This window comes from Mesoplodon mirus (genome assembly GCF_964341445.2).
Source record: "Mesoplodon mirus genome assembly, chromosome: 4".
In the NCBI taxonomy this organism is placed as follows: Eukaryota; Metazoa; Chordata; class Mammalia; order Artiodactyla; family Ziphiidae; genus Mesoplodon; species Mesoplodon mirus.
The window spans coordinates 103,416,431-103,442,824 of record NC_138979.1 but is presented as its reverse complement, the minus strand read 5'-3'; the positions used below and the strand labels follow the sequence as shown (position 1 = coordinate 103,442,824).

The 26,394-nt window shown below is 49.5% G+C and overlaps 1 protein-coding gene across 1 annotated transcript in view; it reads right to left on the bottom strand.

Annotated features, from left to right (window-relative positions):
* Nucleotides 1-19,092, bottom strand: part of PLA2G4E (phospholipase A2 group IVE) — a gene marked incomplete at its 5' end in the record, with an annotated part of 43,661 nt that extends 24,569 nt beyond the window's left edge. The window contains 6 exon segments of the mRNA XM_082618713.1: nt 2,060-2,100; nt 3,135-3,266; nt 6,851-6,987; nt 12,577-12,649; nt 19,005-19,026; nt 19,028-19,092. Of these exon segments, the coding sequence (XP_082474839.1) occupies nt 2,060-2,100; nt 3,135-3,266; nt 6,851-6,987; nt 12,577-12,649; nt 19,005-19,026; nt 19,028-19,092 (470 nt within the window).
* Between the last annotated feature and the right edge of the window lie 7,302 nt (nt 19,093-26,394).

Here is a 26,394-nt window from a genome sequence, read left to right as displayed (position 1 = left end):
TAAAAATTTATTTTATTGAAGTATAGTTGATTTACAACATTGTGTTAATTTCTACTGTGCAGCAAAGTGACTCAGTTATATACATTCTTTTTCATATTCTTCTCCATTATGGTTTATCACAGGATATTGAATATAGTTCCCTGTGCTATACAGTAGGACCTTGTTGTTTATCCATCCTATATACAATAGTTTGCACCTGCTAATTCCAAATTCCCAATCCAACCCTCCCCTACCCCCTCTTCCCCTTGGCAAACACAAGTCTATTCTCTAAGTCATATCATTTTTGACTGATTTCTCACAAAGGTGACGAAAAACCTACGTAGGGTCAATAAGGAGATAGCAGAGCCTTCTTAATCCTTGTGAAAAATATTGGCTTAAGAAACCTTAGATCTGCAGATTGTCAAGGAGAAAACTGGCATACATTTTAAATAGAATGTCCAGAAAAAAAAAAGATTTATAGGTTAGAGGGAGTAGGAGAGTTTCTTTTCTTTTTCTTCCTTAAAGGATGGCTGTTCTTTATGTCCATCCAGATGCAACTGCATGGAGTTATGAGGATAAACAGGTTGCAGGAAAAGGCCAGAGCCCCCCATCGCGAGCAGATGTAAACAGTTCTGGTAGCAAAACTGACTCATCCTATTTAATTTGCACATTTAACAAATAGTTTTGACCCAGCTAGAGAGGGGCCTGGTGAGTGTGAAATGTCCTTGTGTTACAAAGCTGAGAAAGCCTCCAAGGTTACAATTCGCCTAGGGGAGTCCACAGCCTCCATGGTCAAAATTAAGCCCAAGAGGACTGTGTTTCCAGATCAACTCTGATGACCAATGCTGACGTATTTCATTTTGTAAGCCACTTTCTCATTCACCCAAGGAATGTTTTTCCCCCTAAAAGTCCCATCAAACCAAGAACTGAAGGAGAGAGCCCAGATTTTCTTTAATGTGAAACAAATAAAGTTGATTTTAATTTGTCAAATTTAATTTAAATTTTAATTTAAGTTGATTTTAATGAGGCACCTCAAATAGTTCCAAGACCCCCTATGCAGAGGATTCTCTGGGTGGAATTTGACAAGCCCTCTTGTTCTAGTTCCTGCCTCTCATTGTCCCCCTGTCCCTGGGCTGATCATAAGTCCAGGGGACTCAGTTCTGCCAGGGTTAAGAAGCTGGTTTCCCAATCACAAGGCACACTGCTGCCCCAGGGCAGGCTTGTCCCCTCCCGGCAGCGGCCCTACTCCCCTCCCTCACCGCCCTTTCCTTTCCTTTCTCTCTCTGTGTCCTCTTCTTCCCACACTCCAGCTCTGTGACCCAATTCCACTTGAGTCCATGGCATAGTCATACCTCCAGGACGCTGGACCTTTTTCTTAACTGGACATGGTGAGAAATAACCCCACATCTCTGTCCTGAGCCTCCCCTTGACTTGGTTCCAGAGTTGGCTGCAGAGGGGCATGGCCTCTGCTTCAGGCCAGGGTTTGGAGGAGTTTGTTCTAACAGTCCTGGGTCCAGGAGGAGACGCCTTGGTCCTGACCTCTTTCTCAGCATGGCCTCAAGAAGGCCCCATCCCCATGGTGGCAGGAAGTCTTCCCAGAGGCCACTCTCAGAAATGCTGGGGAGCTGAGGCAGGTGATCTGGCCAGAGTACTAGATCTTTAAAGCAATACTGACATCAGTAGGCCTGGATGAGAAGGGGTGGGACGCAGGCACTTACGGGATTTAGAAGTTCCCAAGTGATTCTTCTTTTTTTTTTTTTCCTGTTTTTTTTTTTTTTTTGCATTTTTTATTAGTTTCTGCTTTATAACAAAGTGAGTCAGTCATACATATACATCTGTTCCCACATCCCTTCCCTCCTGCGTCTCCCTCCCTCCCACCCTCCCCATCCCACCCCTCCAGGCGGTCACAAAGCACCGAGCTGATCTCCCTGTGCATGCACAGTGAGGAGCATCAGGGGTGGGAGTAGAAGTGGGGGTGGGGAACTGCAGAAAGGAGGACCCAGCTGTACAATGCCTGTGCCCAGAAGATGCTTTGGGGTCAGGACCTTGGTGGAATCCTGGGGGATTGGGTCCTACTCACCTCTCCTCCAGCAGGAACTCCACCTCCAGCTCCTCCATGCCCTGCAGGGGGAGGAGGAGACTGCAGTTGTGAGCTGTGCCTACACCTCTCTGCAGACCAGGATCCTGTGCCATCCCAGGAGACCCTGTGGACCTGCCCCTGCCCTTCGCACACGGCGGTCCTGCTGTCTTGGTGTGGGGGCAGCTGCTCCTGGCTCTTTTTGTCCCCTCTGCCTCCCTCTGTCCCCAAGTCTTTGATATCAGGAACATCACTGAACACCCAGGGGAGGGTCAGGGTGTGGAGTTGACCCCTAGACCCAGCAGGTAAATCTCTCTGCCCCAGAACATTTTCCTTTCATCTTCTCCCTCCAGCTTCCATTGCTCTCCTTCTTCCCCAAGGGGCTCAGGGCCTGGGGCAAGGGAGATATTGCCCCCAGCAAACTCAACTCTGAAGGCTTGGAGCCCCTTCCTTCAGCTACTGCTTTGCATCTCTTGCTGTGTAACTTCAGGAAGTCATGACCTCCCTCACTGGACCTTAATTTCCCCACAGAGTATAAGCCAGGTGAGGGCAGGGATGCTTGTCCCTGAGGTGTCGCCACTGCATGGAACAGTGCCTGGCCCATAGGGCATTCAAATACTTGTTGAATGAATTGATAACATCCTGGGCCTTTTCAGCTCTGACTTTCTCTGATTTGAAGATTTGCACTCCTTTATCCTTATCTGTCCTTTGTCCCCTGGGACCATCCCAGAAGCAGGACTCTAAGGAAAGAAAGGGAATCAACACTTATTCTGTCTCCATTTTGTACTGTGAACAGTGCTACATGCCTTAATTTTGTATTCTCATTTAAGTCTCACAGTGACCCTGTGTGGTAGGTATTACTATCACTATTGTATAGACGAGGAAACAGAACTCAGAGGAATTAAGTAATTTCTGCAGGGTCACAGAGCTATTGATAGTAAGCCAGAGCGCTGGGATTTGAACAGCAGTGCTATCTTCTGACGTGGCTACAGAGAGAGGATCCCATAGAACAGCATCATAGGAATAAACAGCTGCCCTCGTGAAGGAGGAGGCTGAGGGCTGGGGCACCTGCATTCACCTCTGTGTTGAGTGGGAAATTCATGTGGGTTTTCTCTCGGAAGCAGAGCTTGGTGAGGTCATAGAGAACTGTCAAGAAATGGTCATCTGGTGTCACCGTGTCTTCATCACAGATGCTCAGCTCTAGCACGTTCTAGGGGAGAACGGAGGGTGCAAATCTGGTTACCAAGGTTACCTCAACCCATTCCCAGGATGAGAGGCCTGACCTCAGTCCTAGTGAGGAGGTGGGTCTGAGGGATGGGGACCAGCACAGCTCAGGTGTGAGGGACATCTGTAGGGACATGAATTAAGAGAGGAAAGTGTCTATTCCCTTCTTTGTAACTCTCTGAAGCCTTCCTGCCCTTCTTCTCTGATTCTCCTACTGGGAAATTTTGCTCTTTTGCAAGCTTGGCAGGGGCTTGTGAAGTGTGAGGGATTTCATTTCACCTGGGGGAGAGATGGAAGGGCACAGCAGACAAGACCCCTGTCAAGTCATAGAATGTATCCGGCATTGGGACCCAGGAGCTGAAGACAGTTCCTTTGGCACTAGAAATCCAAGCTAAGGGAAGCTAACATCTTCACACTCCAGAGGAGTGATGTGGCAAAGATTATAGAGGGTTTGATTGGGTTGGGATGACGTATTGGAACTCCATCCTTTGGCTCATCAGCCCCTAAAGAGGTCTCATGGATGGTCCCAAAGCAGTATGTCAAGGATGGAGCAGCTACCCTGTCATCTGGCTGAACTCTAAGGTCAATGATTTTAGGTGACATGGATTGGCCTCTGAGGCCACTTTTTCCAAGGATCCTGAGAGATGTAGGTTGGGGCTGGGTTTGCCTCTTTGGTCCCTATCTAGTGGACATGAGGTGGTTTTGGGGGTTCCCAGCTGAATGAGATCTGTTGACTTTGTAATGACCAGAAACCAGGTATGTCCCTGAACCAACCCAGCAGCCCCATAGATCTTCAGGCAAAAGAAACACGAATTCTGGTTTCAAGATGGTAGGCTGAGCCCAAACTGAAATCCCCCTTTCTCACCAAAAACCATATATATGATAGAAAAGATATTTTTAAAACAATAAATATAAAGCCCTTCTTGAAAACAAAAAGGATATGTTATTAACTCAGAATGGAGAAGCATCCCTAAAATATGAAAGCAGTAAGCTTGATGGAGCTGTCAAGCCTCAAATGCCTCAAGACTGGGTTTGATACCTCCATGATGAGCCCAAGCTTGTCTTAAGGGCACCCTGCTGAAGCTGTCACAACTCAGGATGTTCAAGAGAGGACTCTCCCTCAGGAGATGTGAGCTCAACTTAGAGTCACCATATATCTGAAGAAGACAAATACCATGAAACAGCAACTCAACAAATGAAGAACACACACCCAAGGAATTAGAAATAATAAAGCCATCTAAAAAGGATTTAAGATAGGGAAAGCCCTCTGGCCGGAATTAGACTGGTCTCGGACCTAGTGAGTAGAATGGCTGTTCTCTATATTCTCCTGCTTGGAGTATGTTCTGGAATATACTGGAAACACACTCTATTTTGGGGCAGGAGACATCCAGTTCCAGTGACAATTAGGTAGAAGGACAAGAGAAACAGGAAAGAGGGTAGAAGGATAAGTATGCCTAGAGGGACAAGCGTGAGACAGGCAGAAGGAAGGAGTGGGTGAGTGGGGAGACAGGTTGATAGGAGGACAAGAAGTTGGTAGAAAGGAAGACAAGTAGGGACTTCCCTGGTGATGCAGTGGTTAAGAATCTGCCTGCTGATGCAGGGGACACAGGTTCGATCCCTGGTCTGAGAAGATCCCACATGCCATGGAGCAGTTAAGCCTGTGTGGCGCAACTGCTGAGCCTGCGCTCCGGAGCCCGCAAGCCACGACTATTGAGCCTGCGTGCCACAACTACTGAAGTCTGCATGCCTAGAGCCCGTGCTCCGCAACAAGAGAAACCACCGCAATGAGAAGTCTGCACACCGTAATGAAGAGTAGCCCCCACTCGCTGCAACTAGAGAAAGCCTGCACACAGCAACAAGGACCAAATGCAGCCAAAATAATAAATAAACAAACAAATTTATTTATTTATTTAAAAAATACAAATAGTCATTATACTACAAAGTCACAGTAACCAAAACAGTATGGTACTGGCACAAAAACAGAAATATAGATCAATGGAACAGGATAGAAAGTCCTGAAATAAACCCATGCACTTATGGCCACCTAACCTATGACAAAAGAGGCAAGAATATACAATGGAGAAAAGACAGTCTCTTCAATAACTGGGGCTGGGACAACTGGACAGCTACATGTAAAAGAATGAAATTAGAACACTCCCTAAAACCATACACAAAAATAAACTCAAAATGGATGAAAGACCTAAGGCTGGATACTATAAAACTCTTGGAGGAAAATGTAGGCAGAACATTCTCTGACATAAATCACAGCAAGATCTTTTTCAATCCACCTCCTAGAGTAATGAAAACAAAAACAAAAATAAACAAATGGGGCCTAATTAAACTTAAAACCTTTTGCACAGCAAAGGAAACCATAAACAAAACGAAAAGACAACCTTCAGAATGGGAGAAAATATTTGCAAATGAAGCAACTGACAAGGGATTAATCTCCAAAATATATCAACTGCTCATGCAGCTCAATAAAAAAAAAAGAAAAAAACCAAAAAAAACTAAACAACCCAATCAAAAAATGGGCAGAAGATCTAAATAGACATTTCTCCAAAGAAGACATAGAGATGGCCATAAAGCACAAGAAAAAGTGTTCAACATCTCTAATTATTAGAGAAATGCAAATCAAAACTGCAATGAGGTATCATTTCACACCAGTCGGAATAGCCATCATCAAAAAGTCTAAAAACGATAAATGCTGGAGAAGGTGTGGAGAAAGGGGAACCCTCTTACACTGTTGGTGGGAATGTAAATTGCTATAGTCACTATGGAGAACAGTATGGAGGTTCTTTAAAAAACTAAAAATAGAGCTACTGTATGACCTAGCAATCCCATTCCTAGGTATATATCCAGAGAAGACCATAATTCGAAAGGATGCATCCACCCCAATGTTCATTGCAGCACTATTTACGATAGCCAGGACATGGAAACAACCTAAATATCCATCAACAGAGGAATGGATAAAGAAGATGTGGTACATATATACAATGGAATATTACTCAGCCATAAAAAGGAATGAAATAGTGCCATATGCAGAGACGTGGATGGACCTAGAAACTGTCAGAGTGAAGTCAGAAAGAGAAAAAGAAATATAGTATAATATCACTTATACGTGCAATCTAGAAAAACAGTAGAGATGAACTTATTTGCAAAGAAGAAATAGAGTCACAGATGTAGAGAACAAACTTATGGTTACTAAGGGGGGAAGGTGGGTGGGATGAAGTGGGAAATTGGGACTGACATATACACACTACTATAGATAAAATAGATAAGTAATGAGAACCTACTGTATAGCACGGGGAACTCTACTCAGTGCTCTGTGGTGACCTAAGTGGGAAGGAAATCTAAAAAAGAGGGGATATATGTATACGTATAACTGATTTACTTTGCTGTACAGCAAGAAACTAACACAACATTGTAAAGCAACTATACTCCAACAAAAATTAATTAAAAAAAGAAAGAAAGACAGATAGTCATAAGAAGGCACATGATCAAAGAGAAGGACAAGCAGGCAAGGAGGGGAATAGCAAGCAGGGCAGGCAGGTGCTGTCCCCCACGTCTCACCTTCACTTGGGTCTGGATCTGGAACTTGAAGGTTTCATTCCACTCTGGGTTTCGGCAGTTGGAAATGGTCCTAGTCCTCAGCCTCTTATGAGAGGTGGTGGGCAGCCAGAGGCTCACAAAGCAGTCTGTCTGGCTTACTGTCCGAGGAAGACAAGGGTGGGAGGGGAGGGTGAGGAGCCAACCCAGGTCCAGAGAGGAGAGAGTGTGGAGGCAGAGCCAGCTTCTGGTCCCCTCCTGACTCATGGCTCTGACTCTCCAGAGACCTTTGTCCCAGAACACTGAGAAGGTCACGGACTGCAGGCTAGAGGTTTCACAGAGGGGACCCAAGTCCCACTGACTGTTCTCATGGACACAGATGGCCTCTGGCTCTTCTCAGCAGCACCCTGGCTCTCTGAGCAAACACCTGTTGGTTTGGGACAAGGTACAGTTGCACAATTTTCCCTCTGCCAGGGGAAGATCTGGAGGACTAGCCCCCAAGGGTCCAGTTTATCTCTTGCCTTAGCCCAGGGCACCAGGGAAACCACAGTAGGGCCCAGCTCTTCCTCTGGGCTGAGGAGCAGCAAGGATTAGAAGGGACACCATCGGCTGGGAGTCAGCCTAGAGGGCCCCAGCTGGGAAGGGCTTGAGTGGAACAAGCTATTCAGCAGGATCTAGCGGCAGGGACTACCATCCACACATGACTAACGTCTCAGTTACACCCCGACGGGCTTTTCATATCTCTGCTGGTCTCCCCACATGGGGTGTGTGACCCAAGAAACCCTCACATCTAAGACCACATACTTTATTTTTCATTTGAAAGAACAACCCAACTGTGATGATGCTGTAAGTGCTCTGGAGAAGGACAAAGGCTGTGACCTCAACAGGCCCTCCTAAAGTGAAAGAAGGCCTCCTGGGTCTTCTGTTTGGAGCAGCAGAAGGTATACAGTGAAAAATGGCAGCCCAGCCAAGCTCCTTCCCTCCACTCTACCTGGGAGGAGGGAGGAAGAGGTGCCACAATTGCCCTTGTCACTCTTCTGGCACTCTGCTTAGGTCATTCCCAGGGTACCCACCCAATTCATAGAGAACGAGAACAGTCAATACAGTTTCCAGTGTCAGAGAGTCTTCTAGATAGTAAAGCTGGGCAGGGATGAGAGTTTTGTACTGATAAGACTCATCCAAACTACCTCCTAATTATAATTAATAATGTCCTGTGAGAGTGGAACCAGAGGTGACCCCCTCCCCAGACTGACTTAGTCCTATATTGTCTCTATACTGAGAACTTTACAGACTTAATAACCATGGTTTGTATCACAAGCATCCCTAGTTTCTGATTTCATCCCCTCTGTCTGGTTAATCTGTGAGGGCTCACCATTCAATGAATTGGAATTCATGGCCTTCCTCCCATTGAATAGAGGTGAGATGACACTGTCCTTTAGATGTCATAATCATCATTAATCCAAACACAAAGAATGATCCAAACCCAACAGAATCAAAAGAAAATGATGACATCATCCCTATCTTTCCTTCCACACCCAACCTGTTCTTCCTCACCGTCAACTCAGGTGTCCTGACTAGACACCAAATATCGCCCTTGACTCTTACCTTGAGTCGACTTAACTCCTTGGAGCTCTCCAGCCTGTCCACTTCTCCCTACTTGCATGGCCACTGCCTTGGTGCAAGCCACCTTCATCTCTGCTGCCACTGCCCCAATGGGTGCCCTGTCTTCTGTCCTGCCCCACTCTAATCTTTTCTATTTAGAGAAACCAGAGGGCTCTTTTCCCATCTGACCATGTCACTCTCCAGTTTAAGATCCTTTAGTGGCTCCCATATGCCTTCAGGAAGGAGTCCCACCCATTCAGCATGGATGCCCCTCCCACTTCCCCAGCCTCAGCTTCATCTTTCCATCTTCCCTATCACCCCAGCCCCTGCCCTGCCCACAAACACACACACACACATGCACACGCACACACACACACACACAGAGGTACGTGCACACATGCACACACGTAAATACTAACACACATGTGCCACCACTCACACTCCAGACTCCAACCAAACCCAGTGCCTTATAGGTCTCAAAGGCCATGCCATTTTGCAATGAACACCCTTCTGTTCCTCTTTCACGCCATCCTTCCTTGGTTAGCCCCTTTAGGTTGCAGAAGAGACCTCCTCTGGAAGCCTTGTCTGAACCTGCAAGTCTGGGCCAGGTGCCCCTTGTAGCCCAGGGCCCTCTGCTCTCCTCCCAATGGAGCACTGGCTACAGTTCACTGCAATGGCAGGTCGGTGCATCTGTCTCCACCTCCCACTGCACCCTGGGAAGCTCAGGAGACCCATGTTGGCACTGCTAGATATTTGTTGAATAAATGAATGATAGAAAAGCCCAACTTCCTGCTATTGGGCTGTATCAGTACCCAAGAAATTCTGGGCTGAGTCACCACAGATATAGATAGGCAAGTTGGCATGTTTAATGGCTCTGCTCAGAGGGAGACTCCCTGGGGACCTGCTTAGTCCTCCTGGACCCCTCCCTTGGTTTTTCCTGGGCTCTGGAGCACCTCCTGCTGGTCTGCCTCCTGTGCACAAGGAGCCTGCAGGCAGGGACTCACCAGCCCTACACCCACTTGCTTAGCATGATTTGAAGGACCCTGTAAAGGCCCCTTTCCCTCTAACGTCCCTTTCCTATCATCAGTCCATGCCTAAAATTGTCCCATTAAATCCACTAAATAAAGTTTCAGGATTTTTGGCCGAAGGCTTAAATCTCTAATTAAGATAAAAAGACTTCTGGAAGAGCCAGGATTGATCAGACACCCACATGTCAAGCATTAATTTATTTCCCAGTCCTTTTGCAGGGAGCCGTGCCACCTCCTCCCCCACAAGGTTGGGAAGGAGAGTGCAACCCGAGAGGGGATAATCCTGGGGAAGGAGGGATGATGAGGTAGCCACCAGGCCCAGATGACGATCTGGGGCATGGGCATCATTAGCTGACTGTAAGGAGTGACCGTCGAGCTGGCAATGAAGAGTGGTTAAGCAAGGATGACCCAATTCTGAGAATTTCAGGGACTTCAGGGAATTTCCTAAGCACAGATAGGTTCTAATCCTTGTTCTTCATGAAGTGACAGAGGGCTTGGTCATCAGAATGACATGTCTCTTTTCCCAGAATGTGGGTGGCCAAGATGACTCAATGATCTCTACAGGTATCAAGAACATTATCTTCCTAATACCTTAGAGACACCTGCCTCACACCCCCTGGGAGTGCTGGTTTGAGTTTATTTTCCCAAGAGGAATAAAAACTCTTGACAGAGGGGAGATTTCCGGGCTGATCTCCCAGCCCTGGCCCAGGGCTGGGTGGTGTGCTCCTTGATGGGGCCGTCACCCCTGAATCTCATCCCTGAATCTCATCCCTTTCAGCTCCTGGAAATCTTAGAAACTCAGGCACCCATTACAGGACTGAACCAGAGAGGAGCTTGTTTTTGATCCAAGCTGGAAGGCACAATGTGGGGCGAGGGCAACCCAGGACCTGCAAGAGGTTAGGATAGACTCAACCCAGGAGGCAGCAACAGAGCCCAGCCTGTGACAACTGTGGATCCAGAAACGTGACCTGGGCTGCTGACACCCCCAGACACCATGGCTGCCCCTGGACCCTGTTCTTTAGGGAAATGAGGAAAACATAAAAAGGGGTTCCCAAAGGGGCCAGGGTGTCCCCGAAGGGCAGCCTGTGTGCCAGAGGCGTGTGTGGGGAAGGAGGAGAGGAGGGTGGTGGAGCAGACCTCAGCCTGTTTCTCTGGTTTCTGTTCCCCATCCCACCCCCACCTCTAGGGCTTGTAGGCAACGGGTGTAGCAGGGAGAAGACAAAAGGAAGGGCCCTGGACGGGGTGGGGGGGAAGGTCTGAGCACACAGGTGTAGGCACGCCGTGAAAGTGTGAGGCCCGCATGATGCACAGGGCTGGGACAGACACGCCTCCAGAGGAGCCGAGGCAGGCGAGGCAGCTGTGGGCATGTGAGAGCTGTGGCCATCCCTGAGGGAAACGGGGTGAGGTGTCTGATGACCCACACTGGCACGGCAGGAAAGGCAGAAGAGGCAGCCAGGTCCTGGGTCCAGCGGACACTTCCAGGCTCCTCAGGTCACTCACTGGTGGCCTGAGAGGTCCCGAGAAGCCCAAGAAGTCTGTGGCCCTCTGGCTGGCCTTGTGACAGAGCCAGGCCCAAACTGATGCTGGCTGCAATTGCTCCCCTGGCATGGGCTCTGGACACTCACCCTCCCAGGGGCCCAGTCTGAATGCTGCCTGATCCCTTTGTTCTCTCTGGGGCTCCAGGGCCCTCCTTCCTCCACCCTCTACACTCATCCTTACATTGCAGTGTTGCAGCGACAGCTTCCCAGAAGGTTTGTCAGCCTCTCCCACCTGTGCTCCTGCACAATCGCATATAAGCCCTCGGGAGGTCATGCAATCCCTTCCTCAAGAGCTCAGGTGCCCATCACTTAGATTCCTATCCACCCTCTGAATGGCCCTGACCTCCTCCTCCTGGCTTGTCTCCCCTAACCCCCAGCGGTCCAGACATGGCATCAAACACTGATTCTGCTTTCGGCAGTTAATCCTCAATGTGCAAAATGGGCCCCACAGCCCTGCCCTCAGGTTGTGCGGAGGATGAATGGTGTTTGGATGTCTGGCCCCAGGTAGCTCCCAGCAGGGGCTCGGGGGGACGCAGTTCCTCTCCCTCAGACTGGGCTCCCCAGGCCTCTGGATGCTCACACCCTGTCCCCTCAAAGCAGCTTTCCTCAGCTACTCCCAGCTTTCAGTGTCCTCCTCCAGTTCTAAATTCTGTGGTGACAAGAAGAGAATGTCATCCTCTATTACTACTCTATAATTGCTTTGGGCATAGACACCTCCCTGTGTGTCACGGCTCTCCCAGGCTAATTGAATCCTGGGGTGAAGGCAGTATAACAGAGCTTTGGGGAAACTGGAGCCCTTGGGTGATTCCTGTGTGGTCACCAGTGAGTGGGGACCCCCTCAGCCATGGGCCTTGACACAGAGCTTTCTCCTCCTTGAGGGCCAAGCTTCCTCACTGGATGGGGTGGGGGGAGATGAGGGCAGCATAGGGAGGGGCTTTTGTTCTGCCCACCCAGATGCCTTCATTTCTTCCTGAAGCCAAAGACTTCCCTGCGCCCCTGTGGTCTGGGAATGCAGCAGGGGCTGGGATGAAAGGGACATTAAAGCTGCAAGAAGACACTGCACAAAGAGCCCTGGTGAGTCAAACCACATCCATGGCCTGAACTGAGGAAGTTGGCGCTATGGGGCACCTGGCATGCACTGTAGAACCCGTTTGAGATCCAGGTCCTGAGAAGGGCACCGGGGCTGGCCGGCAGCCAGCTCCATGGTACTCAAGGGCCCTTCCTTCCCTGCCACTCCTAACAGCCCCTAAACTCATGCAGAGGCAAGGAGTGCTCAGTGTGGGAGAAGCTACTCCTGGAACGGATCCCAGGGAGGGGAGAGTGGGGAGGAGAGAGCGAAGTGAGCCGTTGGAGGAGGCCGACTGCAGGCGCCGGTCGTGCCAAGGGTGCAGCTAGAGGGAGGGGCCTGGGAAAATGATACAAACCCCAAAGTCTGAAGTACAACTTGAACATAGAGCGTGCACACACACACACACTCATGCACACACACAGAGTCACACCTGACCATTTCTCCCCTGGGGCCTGTCTCCATCCTGGCCCCAGACGCAGAGAAGAAGGAGGGAAGAGGGAGGGGGATACTTACTCACGTCAGCCTGTCGGACATTTTTCATCCGGATGACCCTCACTGTCAGCAGGTGGCATGGCGACAGCTCCTCCTGTGGATTGAGAGGACAGTGGACTCACTCTTTGGGCGATCGTGGAAGATGGCCTTGACGGAGAGAGCAGCACAGGCTCCCACTGCCCAGGCTCAAGTAACCTCCCCACTGTCCATCGGTGTTTCTGGGCTCTGGAGGATGCTTCTGGTCCCCAGGGGGCCCGAGGCTGTGGACGTGAGGGGCTTTGTCCTCACCCCACTCTGAGCAGGCACACCCGGGAAGAGGGACAGCTTCATGCCTGTTCCGTCCCTGTCTTGCTTGTTTGGATCTTGAAATTGGAAGCCCTTTTCCTGAGCATTTTACCCAGGCTTAGACGAGTCTTTTTACTGTCCACTCCTAGCCCATGCCCATGGCAGACACCATCGGACTCCTCCAACCCACCCAATGACATTTATAGAGGCCTCTGAACTGGAACCCTTTACTCTCCACATCGTCCACTCTATGTTACTAGAATCACTTTCTACCCTTCCAAGAAGATGCAATTCTTCTCTATTTAAAATAATATTGGGGGACTTCCCTGGTGGCACAGTGGTTAAAAATCCGCCTGCCAATGTAGGGGACACGGGTTCGAGCCCTGGTCCGGGAAGATCCCACATGCCTCAGAGCAACTAAGCCCGTGCGCCACAACTACTGAGCCTGCGCTCTAGAGCCTGTGAGCCACAACTACTGAAGCCCGTGTGCTGCAACTACTGAAGCCCGGGCGCCTAGAGCCCGTGCTCTACAACGAGAGAAGCCATGGCAATGAGAAGCCTGCACACTGCAACGAAGAGCAGCCCCTGCTCACTGCAACTAGAAAAAGCCCGTGCGCAACAACGAAGACCCAATGCAGACAAATAAATAAATAAATAAATATTAAAAAATATATAACTTTGGGATTTAGGGAAAAACATGAGAGTATGAAGGAAAAAAGTCGCCATAATGCCACCACGCAGAGAAGGTCACTGTTTATAATTATTTTTATTTTCAACTCAGACTGTCCACAGATAGTTCATCTGCCTTGGCTGTTATCAGAGATAATACTATTTGTAACGGCATCTACTGAACATGTATTGCAGTTGGGGGGGGGCAGAGCAGGCACCGACCCTTAGCATGAGACCCTGAGCTCAGGGGTTAGAGGTTCAGATCAGGGGGGGTCCTGGGGCAGAGAGTGCAGTGGAGGCGGACAGCGGCCTTCTCCCCAGGGCCCTCCAGCCTCAGGCCAGTGGGTGAGCTGGGCGCCTGGGGAACAGGCTGAGGACTGGGTCCTGCAGAGCTCCAGAGCCCTCGCCATGGCCGCCCACTGGCCGGGCCCAGGCCTCGAAGAAGCAGCGAACCTCTCCGCAGTCCCCACCTCCACGACCTAATGGCGGCAGGGTCTCCATGGGTCACAGGCCGTGGGACCCACCCCTGTCTGGGTGGCCTGAGGAGCCCGAGGGCCAGCTGGTTCCTGGGTGCCTGGCTTCCTCAGTGATGAGATCTGGGCAGGGTCTGGGGATCTGGCCCTGAGGGCGCCTCCAGCTGAGATCTGCCTCCTCAGCCGGGCCTGGGCACTGGCAGGAGGACCTAGACTGGAGGCTGGTCCAACGCTGCCAGGGAGGGAACCAGCCCACATAGGGACCCCCCTCCTCTTACCAGAGCCTGGACCTCGGAGGGCAAAAGTTGAGCCTTGGGACCTTGCCCTTTCTTGTTAGAAGAGAGAATAACACTTGTTTTGGTGGAGGTTTACAGGAACATCGTGACCTGACCTCAAGAACAAAGGATCGGACACCAAGAAGTCTGCAACAACTAACCATGCCCCTCCGTCACCTTTCCTATAAAAGGGCTTTGCTGAAAGCTTTCAGGGAGTTTGGGAATTTTTAAGGCATGAGCCACCGGTCTCCTTGCATGGCGCTACAGTAAACTTTCCTCTGCTCCAAACTCCGACGTTTTGGTATTGTTTGGCCTCACTGTGCATCGGGTACACGGACTTGCATTTGGTAACCTCACTATTTGCTAGACACTTCTCTTATAGTTTCTAATCCTCATAAAACCTTTATAATAGAGGTATTAGGATCTTTTTAAAAGTTAAGAAATAATTGACATATAACATTGTATAAGGTTGAGGTATGCAACATAATGATTTGATATATGTATTTAGTATTGCCTTATGATTACCACAAGAAGTTTAGTTATCTATCATCACACATAGTTAAAAATTTTTTTTTCCTTGTCATGAGAACTGTTATTTTGATGGCTGTGCTTCCAGCCTCTTCTGGGGCTTAATTCTGACCAGGAACAATAGGAGATGGCTGGGAAGACAGTAGCTTAGTCCCTGAGATAGATACATACGTCAGTTTTAGGGCTTCTTCCTCTCTCCCCAACAGCTGCCTCACAATCGGAACAAAAGCCACACTGGCAGACACATACAGGCCTGAGGATTCCTTCTGTGAGATTAACTCTGAAATGTTGAATATATTCATGGTCAATAACTTGCTCTAATGGGATTGCCTTTTGAGCTTTGTAACTGGGCCAAAGGCTGCAACACTGCTTCTCTTTGGGTTCTGGAAATACGGCTCAGCCTCTGGGCACGTGGGCTCGTCATTCTCACTCCCCACCCGGGCAGAGCCTGTGTCCTGGTTTGATCTGGTGAGGAGGCAGGAGTCAGCTTTCGTCCAGGAGAGCAATCCTGGTGAAACCTGTTCCCCCTGGCCCACTTTCTCAGAAGGCAGCTAGAGGGCTACAAGTGGGGAGCCACCTGAGGCCTCAGCCCAGGCAGGGGTCACTCCTCATGTCTCTGAACCCAGGGTCACGATCCTCTTGGCCATCACAGGTCCTCTCCCACCTCCAGGAGGGGCTGCCCTTGGCCCTGCCCAGCTCCCTTGTGTCTTCGCTGCGAGAGAATGAGCATCCACAGCTTCCCGCAGGACCTCACTTGAGGTCTCCCTGCCTTCCAGGAAAAGCTCTCTGCCGTCATCTAACACGATACCTTCCGATGAGGCTGACCATTGCTTTCTACTCTAACTCAGCCCCATTAACAATACAGCTGCCATCTGCTGAGTGTCTTCCAAATGCTAAGTGTTGTGTATATAATCTCTATATTTTATCTTACTATTAGCCTTGCTTTACAGATAGAGAATCTGAGCCTAAGTCCTTTGACTTTGGGCACTCAGCAAGAATCAAAGGAAACTGACTTTGAATCCAGCTCTAATTCTTAAGCCCGTGTTCATAACCACAATTATACTGTCACCTTACTTGAAAGCGACCGTCAGCAAACATGAAGACAGGTGCTGCTTGCCCTGATCTCCTCGTGCTTGGTCTTGTCCTCTGAAAATCTGTTTTCCTGGCAGAGTCTTCTTTTCACCCTTCATTCCCCCAAAGCCCCCAAATAATCCCCACACTCTGGCAGTCCTTCTATTTACAGTGCTCTTCTGACACATTTCATCACCTCTCTCTTTTTTAAACAGCCAGAGCACATCAGAACAGTAAGGGTACTTGGAGAAGTTCTCACTTTCTAGTAGCCACAGATGGCTCCTTTGTGGTCAACCTGGAGCCTCAGATTACACCTTTAACCCAGGAATTTGCAGAAGATACCCAGTTGCAAAGCACTCTGCAAAGCACTCTTACATCTGCCAGCAGGGAGGGTTTGAGAGAGAGCCCAGAGGGGCCGTGGGGAGAGGAAGGCAGTGGGAACATGGGACTCAGGACTTGGGCCCAGATGATTCCAGAAATGAGGTCTGTGAAAAATGACCTTCTGGGATTAACATGAGTGTACATATTTTGCTCCTGATATAATCAGCTCAATTGGAGTGGTGCTAGACATAAGCAAAACTTCATGGCCCCAGAGGTAATGAATAGAAAGATGTAGAAAGACGTAATACAGTAGAAAGACATAATAGATCAAAGTACAGCGTCTGTGACTATGGGAACCTGAAACCAGTGACCTTATGGAACCCAAGTGTACGGGGTAGCTTATGGGATCCAGGTAAGAACTTCAGGGACTTGGACAAGCTCATCCCTCCAATAGGATGCCCTGGCTGGGTATCAGGGTGAAAATTTAACAACAGGCATGGCCAGGCTGCGGCCCTGGAGTTGGAATGGGCAGTAATCCTCCAGTTCATGGAGGTATTGGAGGGTCCTGGGATAAGGACCAGGGAGCACTCAGAGGGCTAGAACTGAAGGCAGGGATTATTTGGCAACCAGTGGAGAAGTGTATTTAGACACTTTAATAACCAGAACAGCTGTGCAGGGAGGGTGGCTGGATGGCAGTTTGCTGGGACGTCACCGCTCAGGCTGCAGACACACCTGGCTCCAGCCTCCTCCCTCGCCTCGGTCCCTGGGGCTGGACTTGCCAGGACTCCATTTCCCCCGAAAACCCCTCAGGAAATTGGCATCTTACCAGCTCATATGGAAAAGAGCTTGACTCTCAGCACTGGCTATTGTGCAATCCAATATTACCCCTTCCCAAACCCTCACTTTAGAGATAGGACTTTGGCGGGGAAGTTGGGAATACGATTCATTACCCTCCTCTAGTGCGCTGGGCTCTGCTCTACCTGGGGTTGCTGCATCTGTTCTCAACTACCGCCCCCCATCCCAACCAGACTCTGAGGAAGGTACTATTATCCTGCGTTGCAGAGGAGAAGACCGAGGTTAGAGAGCTTGCATCTCACATGGGGTCACGCAGCCCAGAAGGGGCAGGGCCGGGACTCAGATGCAGACCCACCTGACTGCCAGGCACAGCCCTTTCCATCCACCTGGAGGCTGGCTCTCACCATGAATTAACCAATTCAGTTAAAAGCTTGCTCCAGGTCATGCACTAGACTAGTTAATAGCAGAGGCAGGAGTAAAACCCTCAGTTCCCATTTTGGGGCTGTCCTCACACCCCAAGAAACTAGCTATCATCACAAATTAGAAGAATATTTAGTTACAGATGGGCTCCCAGGGCCTGGCTCCCAGGTGTGGGTGAGGGTTGGGAGGAGGGTCTGACAACCCTGTTTCAGAAATGGTTAGGGTCAGACATACCCTAACCACACCAGCGCATGAGGTCTGGGTGCTGACAAGGGAGGACAACTCCCGGGGACCCTGTGGGAACTCCCCTCCGCGGGGCTTCTCAGGGCAGGCCCGGCTGGCGATGCCACCTCCTCCTCCCTAGAGAGCTGGGTGTATCCATCAGTTCCCTGCAACACCTGTGTCAGAGCTCAGACCAGCCTGGCGATAGCTTCCAGGAGGTAAGGGCCCTCCCTAAAAGGAGAGCATGGGGATGGGAACTCTGTGGGATCCCAGAGCATTTCACTGCTAGTCTGAGCAGCACCCCAGACCAGGGGTCACCTGGGAGGAGCCACTATGGCTGTTTTCCTTTTTATCACCCAGGCTAGGTGAGAGGTCAGGGCAAGAAATCCCAGCTTTGAGTCATGGACCCTCCAGGACCTGAGAGGGATGGACACAGCTCTCAATTGCTTCATTCCCACTTCAAGGTAAGCTCTGTCCCTCTGTGGAGGTTTCTCCTTGCCCAAGCTCCAGGAGACTCAATGAGACAGGAGAGGCAGGAGCACGTGTGGAGCAGAGGCTATCTCAGCCCCCTGAGGGCTGTGGAGAAACACAGCCCAGAAGGCGACGTCTATCCTGGCCCAGGCAGCGGGACACCAGGCACCATACAGCATGGGGCTTCCCTCCTGGGCTCCTTGGAGACTGAGCAGGGCCACTACCTCCCACCCCAAAGGGACAAGACACTTTCAGGGCATCAGTCACCTCATTACATGATTTAGTGTGGGCCGGGAGAAGGTAAGGAGGAAGATGTTGCTGCTGACAGCCCTTGCCATGGCATGCCTACAGCAAATTGGAAGACAGAGACGATGGGAAAGCCAAGGCAGAGCTGGTCTAGAGCCCTGGAAACCTGACCCATGAACCTGGGGTGTCTCTGCAAGGCTGTGAGGGGCTGCATAGACCCAGGAGTCTGGACCACAGACCCAGGAGGGGTGCCTCATGGCCAATGGAGACAGGTTGGCAATGGCACCGATCCTCACCGGACACCACACCACACACTCTCACAGCAGGCAGTTCAAGACAGTTCAAGACGTCCACAAGGTAAATGCCTGCTCACCGTTAGGACAGGCCAAATGTGACCCACCCCCAGCAGTGCTGAGTGCTGTCCTCCTGGGTGCTGCTGGGCCCAGGACGTCCCTGAGCCACTCCATAGAGTCTTGTCAATCCCATGGGTACCCGCAGCTGGGCCATCCACCCAGGAGCCCAGCCCCAACTGGGCCAGACTGTGCCCCCTGGTGCCGGGCAGGGGCTGCCCTAGCTGAGGTGCTCCATGTCTCTGGAGTCTGCAGTGCCCCCAGCCCTCCCTGAACCCGTCTCCTGCTCTCAGCTCCGGACCCACCCAGCCCTGCTCCCTCACCTCCAAGGTGCAGGTGGCTGCCATCTTCCGCTTGGCTTGGGTGTGACGGGTAGTGGAAGACTGAGACGAGCGTCTGCTTCTGGAGCATTGTGTGCCTCTGCTGTTGGGCAGTGAGATGGGGAACTTATACTCTGACTCAGAGCTCCGCCCTCTGGAAGACTCTTGGCAGTGTCTCGGACTGCCCGGGGAAGGGGTTTAGGTGGGTAGACAGATGGGGTTCCTGGGCACAGGCTTCTTAGTATCAAGGGACCCTCAGGTCTTCAGATCCTGGAAATGCAGGGACCAGCAGAGTCAGTGGTCTGCTGCCCCAAGAAGAATGACCAGGCTGTCCATTGCCCCAGAGAATGGCAGGAAGAGGCTGCTGCACCCTCATGACTTCAGGATTAGCCCAGCCATGATGTGGAAAAGCTGTCTCTACAGCTTGTCAAGGTCATGGCTCAGAGGTGCCCCTCTGGAGGATATGCCCTCCCTCCTAACTCTACTTAGCTCCATGGCTCAGTGCCCCAGGAGCTGTAGGCAGGGACCTCAGGAGAGGCAGGGACCATGACCAGGACTCAAAGTTAGAGGATGAAGAAGGAAAGTAATCGCCTGAATCCCTGGTGAGGAAAGAGTCAAGAGCTAGTGCTCCCTGTCCTCCCAGGCAGATGGAGAAAGGGTGAGCCCAGCCCCTGCCTGGGCTCAGAGGTGCTCTCGCCCCATGCAGCTGATCCCTATCTCTGTCCTGGTGGCTGGCTCACTCCAGGGGTCTGGTGAGGCAGCTTTGCTTGCTCAGCTGCGCAGCTGGGAGCGTTGGGAATTTCCTGCCTGAGCTATTGCCTGGGGGCCCACAACCGGCTTTTCTGGCCCATGGATTAAAGTGATTTTAAGAAACAAAGGGTGAGATCTGAATGCAGGGCTGACTGGGCTTGAATGCAGGGATGGAACCTGGTCAGTGGCATCCGTGGGGCCTCTCCATATGCCAGGTGGAGGACATCCCCACCCTGCTCCTCTCTGCTTGCCAGGCTCTCCAGAGGGGGGATGGGGCCTTAGCTTGGACCCTTCCCAGCTTGCACCCTTCCCTGCCGCAGCCATAGCGCACTGCCAGGGACACAAACAGCATCCGCACCCCTCGGTGGACTCTACCAAATTCAACTTAGTTCACAGTGCTTAGTGAGCACCTACTGCATACATGCTACTAAGAGAGGAAATTCCAGGCTTGAAGCTGCTGACAGTCCAGCTGGGGAGCCAAATGCTTCCAACCCCTCAGAAGCTTGGAGGTCTGAGTCTCCTGTGGTAACGGGGGTATCCTAGAAGGAGCAATATAAACCCTTTACATTTGTAAAAATCTGTGGTTTGCAGACCTAATAACTGGCTATGGAGCACAGAAACGGGGAAATGAGTGTCAGCTGAGGAGGGAAAGAGTGGGCATGAGAAGGCTTCATGGAAGAGGCAGCATCTGAATTGGGTCTTGGAGGATAGACGGGATTGCAGTAGCTAACAATGGGTGAGAAGGGCATCATGGGCAGAAGGAACAGTAGGAGCAGGAATAAGGAGGCCAGAAAGCAGGCTACGCTCAGGTATGTAAGTGGGCTGGTATCAGAGTAGCGAGTTGTGTGGGAGGAGGTATGGTGGGGTGGAGGGTGGGACACAGAAGGTAGTGGAAGTTGGGCAGAGAGAAGGGAGGCTCTGTGAAGGAACAAATCTGGCAAGATATATTAGGGCCCCATAGTTGTGACCTTTAAAAGGCGTGCTTTAGGGACTTCCCTGGTGGTCCAGTGGTTAAGACTCTGTGCTTCCAATGCAGGGGGCCCAGGTTCGATCCCTGGTCGGGGAACTAGATCCCTCATGCCGCAACTAAATAACCTGCACATATCAAGGAAGATCCCGTGTGCTGCAACTAAGACCTGGAGCAGCCAGATAAATAAATAAATATTTTTAAAAATTAAAGAAAAATAAAAGGTGTGCTTTAAATTTGGACTTATTCTCTAGGCAATGGGGAGCCATCAATGGTTTTTGAGCAGGACAGTGACATGATCAGAGCTGAAATTTCAGAAGGCAATGGTGATTGATGTTGTAGACAACCCAGCCCACAGCACTACAATGTCCTGAATGTGATGTGGTAAGGGCTATGGTGAGGGAAGGGGGACCCTCCCCCCAACGGAGGTGTCCGCCTGGTACCCATTCCCTCCACTCCCCCACCCTTCACCATCAAATGGGCCCAGGGAAAGCCCCAAATTCCAAAGCATTCCTCAAAGCCTAGAACTTGAAGGAGCCTAGCCACAAACACCCACCCTACCCCACTCCATCCATCCTCGGCAGCCTATGAAAAATCTGGGTCTCCAATCCTTGTATTTCCTCATTCTGCATAAACTCCTCAAGAGCAGGGCCTCACTTCAGCTGAATGAAATCAAATTGAATAGGAAGCTAACAGGAGGTGGGGTGGAAGCTTCTTCCTGCACACCCTCTACACAGCCTCTGACCCAGGTGGGAGCTGGTGCAACAGAAAACAGAGTGGACTCACCTGCCAGCATTTACTGCCTGGCTCTGAGCTGACAGGGTGCAGTCGGGAAGGAAACAACAAAGAATTTGAGATCTAGTGAGGGGAGCTGGGAGGGCTGAGTTAAGTGGTGAATTGTCCAGTGTGGACTCTAAGTAGGGCAGGAGGGGACAGAGGCCTTGGTGGGAGCAGTGGGAGCGGGCTGGGAAGGTGGGGAGTGCCAGGCATAAGGCAACGTCCAACTATGGGGTGAGGGGAGCCTAACCCCCTCCTCTGATCCAGTGTGTCTCTGAATGAACACACAATTAAAGCTACAACAGTGTTCTTGGTACACAACTGATGCTCCAAGTCAGTGCCCCTGCCCCCAGAGCTCCTTCCTGTGGAAATTCTGAAGCCATCTCCGCACAAAGTGGAGGGGTCTTGGTTTCTTTCTACCCACCGCCCTTTCCTCCCTAATGAGCAGAAAGCCTGAGATCTCCCCAGAGCCCCACAACCAGCTCTTGTGAGCCTCCACCTCTGGCTGTGTCCGGGGGTCTTGTTAACTGGCTCCCATTGATCAGGGTGACCAGGAGCTGCCTTCGCCAGCCGCCTCTTGGCCTCAGGTAACCAACCCGGCATTGAAAAGTACATTCCTCCCAGGGGCTCAGCTGACATCACTCCCAGGAGAACCAGCAAGGATGAATTCTTCACCTTTCCTCTTCAAGATGCCTCGGGTGCCTGTCCCTTCCGTCCCACCCCATCAGCAGCATCTGATTCTCAGCCTCTTGCCTCTCACGAGTTCTTGCCCCACACACCTGGCTGGCCAGTGAGCTTCATAACCACGCCCTCAACCTGTCATTCTCCTGCTCAACACACCTAATGCTTTTCCATTCTTGCCAACAAATTCTGGATTCCAATACCTTCCAAGCAGAGCCCAGAAACAGCCTTACGTACACATGAAATTTCATTATATAATAAAGGAAGTATTTCAAATCACTGATGAAAGGATGGACTATTCATTACTGGAAAAAGTATTATAGCTTACTATTTGGAATAATATAAAGTTAGTTATAAAGTTAAAATGAACTTCATAACCACACAAAAATAAATTCCAGACAGATTAAATATCTAAATGTTAAAATAACACTATAGAAGTTTTAAAATAAAATATTAGAGAATGAGGAGGATTTTCCTAAACAAGGTATAAAACCTAGAAACCAATAGGGAAATGCTGCCAGATTTTTTTTTAACTTTAAAAAAAAATTTATTTATTTTTGGCTACGTTGGTTCTTTGCTGCTGCGCACAGGCTTTCTCTAGTTGTGGCGAGCAGGGGCCACTCCTTGCTATGGTGTGCAGACCTCTCACCATGGCAGCCTCTCTTGTTGTGGAGCATGGGCTCTAGGCGCATAGGCCTCAGTAGCTGTGGCTCACGGGCTCAGTGGTTGTGGCACACGGGCCTAGCTGCTCCTCAGCATGGGGGATCTTCCTGGACCAGGGATCGAACCCGTGTCCCCTGCATTGGCAGGCGGACTCTTAACCACTGCACTACCAGGGAAGTCCCTGTTGCCAGATTTAAATACATAGAAAGGGACTTCTCTGGTGGTGCAGTGGTTAAGAGTCCACCTGCCAATGCAGGGGACACACTTCGATCCCTGGTCTGGGAAGATCCCACGTCCCGTGGAGCAACTAGACCTGTGCACCACAACTACTGAGCCTGCACTCTAGAGCCCTCAAGCCACAACTACTGAAGCCCATGCACTGCAACTACTGAGCCCACGTGCTGCAACTACTGAAGCCTACACGCCTAGATCCCGTGCTCCGCAACAAGAGAAGCCACCGCAATGAGAAGTCTGCGCACCGCAACGAAGAGTAGCCCCCACTCGCTGCAACTAGAGAAAGCCCACGTGCAGCAACGAAGACCCAACACAGCCAAAGACAGAACAAAACAAACAAAAAACATAGAAATGTAAAACTGGGGTAAAGCAAAAGATGCCATAAGCACCGTTCTACCTCCAAAACGTATCCCAAATTCCTTCCTCTTAATAAATATCTGTGGGTAACAAACCACTCCTAAAAAATAACAGTAAAAGGGAGAGTCTTACCCTGCCTGATACTAAAATAAACTACAAAGCCACACTAACACAAGCAGTAGGGTGTTGGTGCAAGAACAGGACCAATGGAACAAAGTAGAGGGGGCAGAGACCCCGATATTTAAGGGAACTTAAAATACGAGAAAATTGGCACCACAAATCAATAGAAAAAGGACAGATTGTTTAAGAGGTGACATGGTCATGAGTGGCTCAGTGTATAATGTAAAATAAAACAGCATCCTCACCTGTCCCCATATAAAAAGATGGGCTGTAAATGGGGTGAACATAAGAAAGGGAAAACTATGAAGCTGGCAGAAGATAACACAGGAGAGTCTATTTGTGGTCTTGGGGACGAGGATTTCTTCAACATCATTTTGAATCCACAAACCACAAGGAAAAAATTTCTAAATTTGATTACATAAGAATTAAGGGTTTCTGTCAACTAAGAACACAGAGAAACAGTTAATAGACAGCCGACAGAATAACAGAAGACATTCGCACCACAGTTGCAAATCACAAAAGGATTAATGTCTAGTATATAGGAAGAATTCTTACCTACTCCACAAGAAAGACGGCCATGCCAACACAAAAGTGAACCAAAGATTTGAACCTGCAATATATAGGAGGGGAAACCCAAAAAACTAACAAGCATTTGAGGAGACGCTCAAAATCATTGGTAATCAGAGAAATTAAAACAAAAATGAAATTTCACTGCAGCTATTAAATTGGAAAGCACTGAGAACGTTGAATAAAGATTGCCTTTCTTCGGGGAGAGAATGGGAAAGGATGTGTGGGTTCAGGGAAGTAACAATCAAGAAGACAAACTCGGGGCTCATGGGCACCAAGGGTAATAACAGGCCATGTCCTCAGCCCTCTGCACTCGAGTGAAATTATCTTCCCTCCAGCTTTTCCCTGGAGTCACTGCCACTGCTCCAGCCTGAGTCATCATCATCTCCCTCATCTCAGCTATGGCATTAGCCTAACTGGTCTTCCTGCTTCCACTTTTGCCTTGTTATAAGCCATTCTCTACAGAATCTCCTAAAAACTTAACTAGATTATTCGACAGCCCTGGTTAGAACCCTCCCAAAACTTCTGATGGCTTTTACTTCTTGCCATGGCTTCTCACATTCTACTCCTTCCCTTGAACACAGTTCAGCTTGTGAAGTGGAGATGCTGCTTTATTTCACCCTGTATAGTGAGCCACCTGTACCCATGTCATCTGTTAAACAGTGTGTCCTTTTCCTATTGATCCGTGGTGCCAATTTTATCATATAGTAAGTTTCCTTAAATATCAGGGTCTGTCTCATGGCCCTCCATGCCCTGAATGGGGTAAATCCTTTTCCACATCAGGGATTCTTGCGCTTGCCGTTCCCTTGCCCAAAGTCCTTGACTTTCTGCTCTGTGCATAGCTGGCTCTTTCTGCTCTCTCATGGCTCTGCTCAAGTGTCATTTTTGCCTGCCCTGACCACCCTTTATAACATGTGTGCCTTTCAACCACTTACTTGCTTCCGTGTTTCTCTGGTTATTAATTAAGTTAAATTGGATCAAATCTAATTCAATATATCATATATTGAATTATCATGTTCATCTTTTTGCCTCGTTCCACCAGACCATAACCCTTTTCAGGGCAGGAGCATTGCTGGTCTTGTTCATCAACTGGAAACACCTAACACCCATCAGTAAGAAGATGGTTAGTTATGGCACATTCACCACTGGACCATCACACAGATGCTGAGAGGAACAAAGTGGCTACCATCTATTGAATGTTTACAAAGTGATGGGGACTATTCTTCATATCTTGTATTACCTGTGAAGTAGATACTATTATTATCTCATTTTAAAGAATAATTGAGACAAGGAGAGGGTAACCCACTTCCTCAGAGTCACATAGTAAGTGACAGGGCTGTGATGCAAATCAGTCTGTCCCAGAACTTCTGGCTTTAACCCTCATACACTCAGCCTTTTGGGAGACGCTACTGCCCTGGAAAATCAAGATTCTCCATTATGTTTTTTTTTGTGTGTGTGTGTGGTACGCGGGCCTCTCACTCCCGTGGCCTCTCCCGTTGCGGAGCACAGGCTCCAGACGCGCAGGTCCAGCGGCCGTGGCTCACGGGCCCAGCCACTCCGGGGCATGTGGGATCCCCCCGGACCGAGGCACGAACCCGTGTCCCCTGCATCGGCAGGCAGACTCTCAACCACTGTGCCACCAGGGAAGCCCCCATTATGTTTTTTAAATGTCTCTTTATGTTCCTGTGTTCATTGATAAAGCTCAATTTCCTAAAACAAATATATAGTGAGTAGCACAGACATAGAAAACAAACTTATGATTACCTTAAAGGGAAAAGGGGGTAAGGGAGGGATAAATTAGGAGTTTGGGATTAACAGATACAAACTATTGTATATAAAATAGGTAAACAACAAGGTCCTGCTGTATAGCACAGGGAACTATACTCAATATCCTGTAATAAACCATAATGGAAAAGAATATGAAAAAGAATGTATATATATGTATAACTGAATCACTTTGCTGTACATCAGAAACTAACACAACATTGTAAATCAACTATACTTCAATTAAAAAAACATACAGTGAGTAAATACAGCTTTGACAACGTAAAGTAAAGCAAATATTATACCCTCCAAGTAACGGGAGATAAAAAAAAAATCAACCATTGAAGTTAATGTGTCAAGATGTCTCAGAACTTCTGGTCGACAGATTAGATGTGACTATTTCATGATGACAAGATATAAAATAAGGATAAATATGACAAGAAAGGCTCTTTATTCCAACGTAGGTAGTATTTATGTTCCTAATGTTGTCAACAGATCCTGCCCTTCTTTATC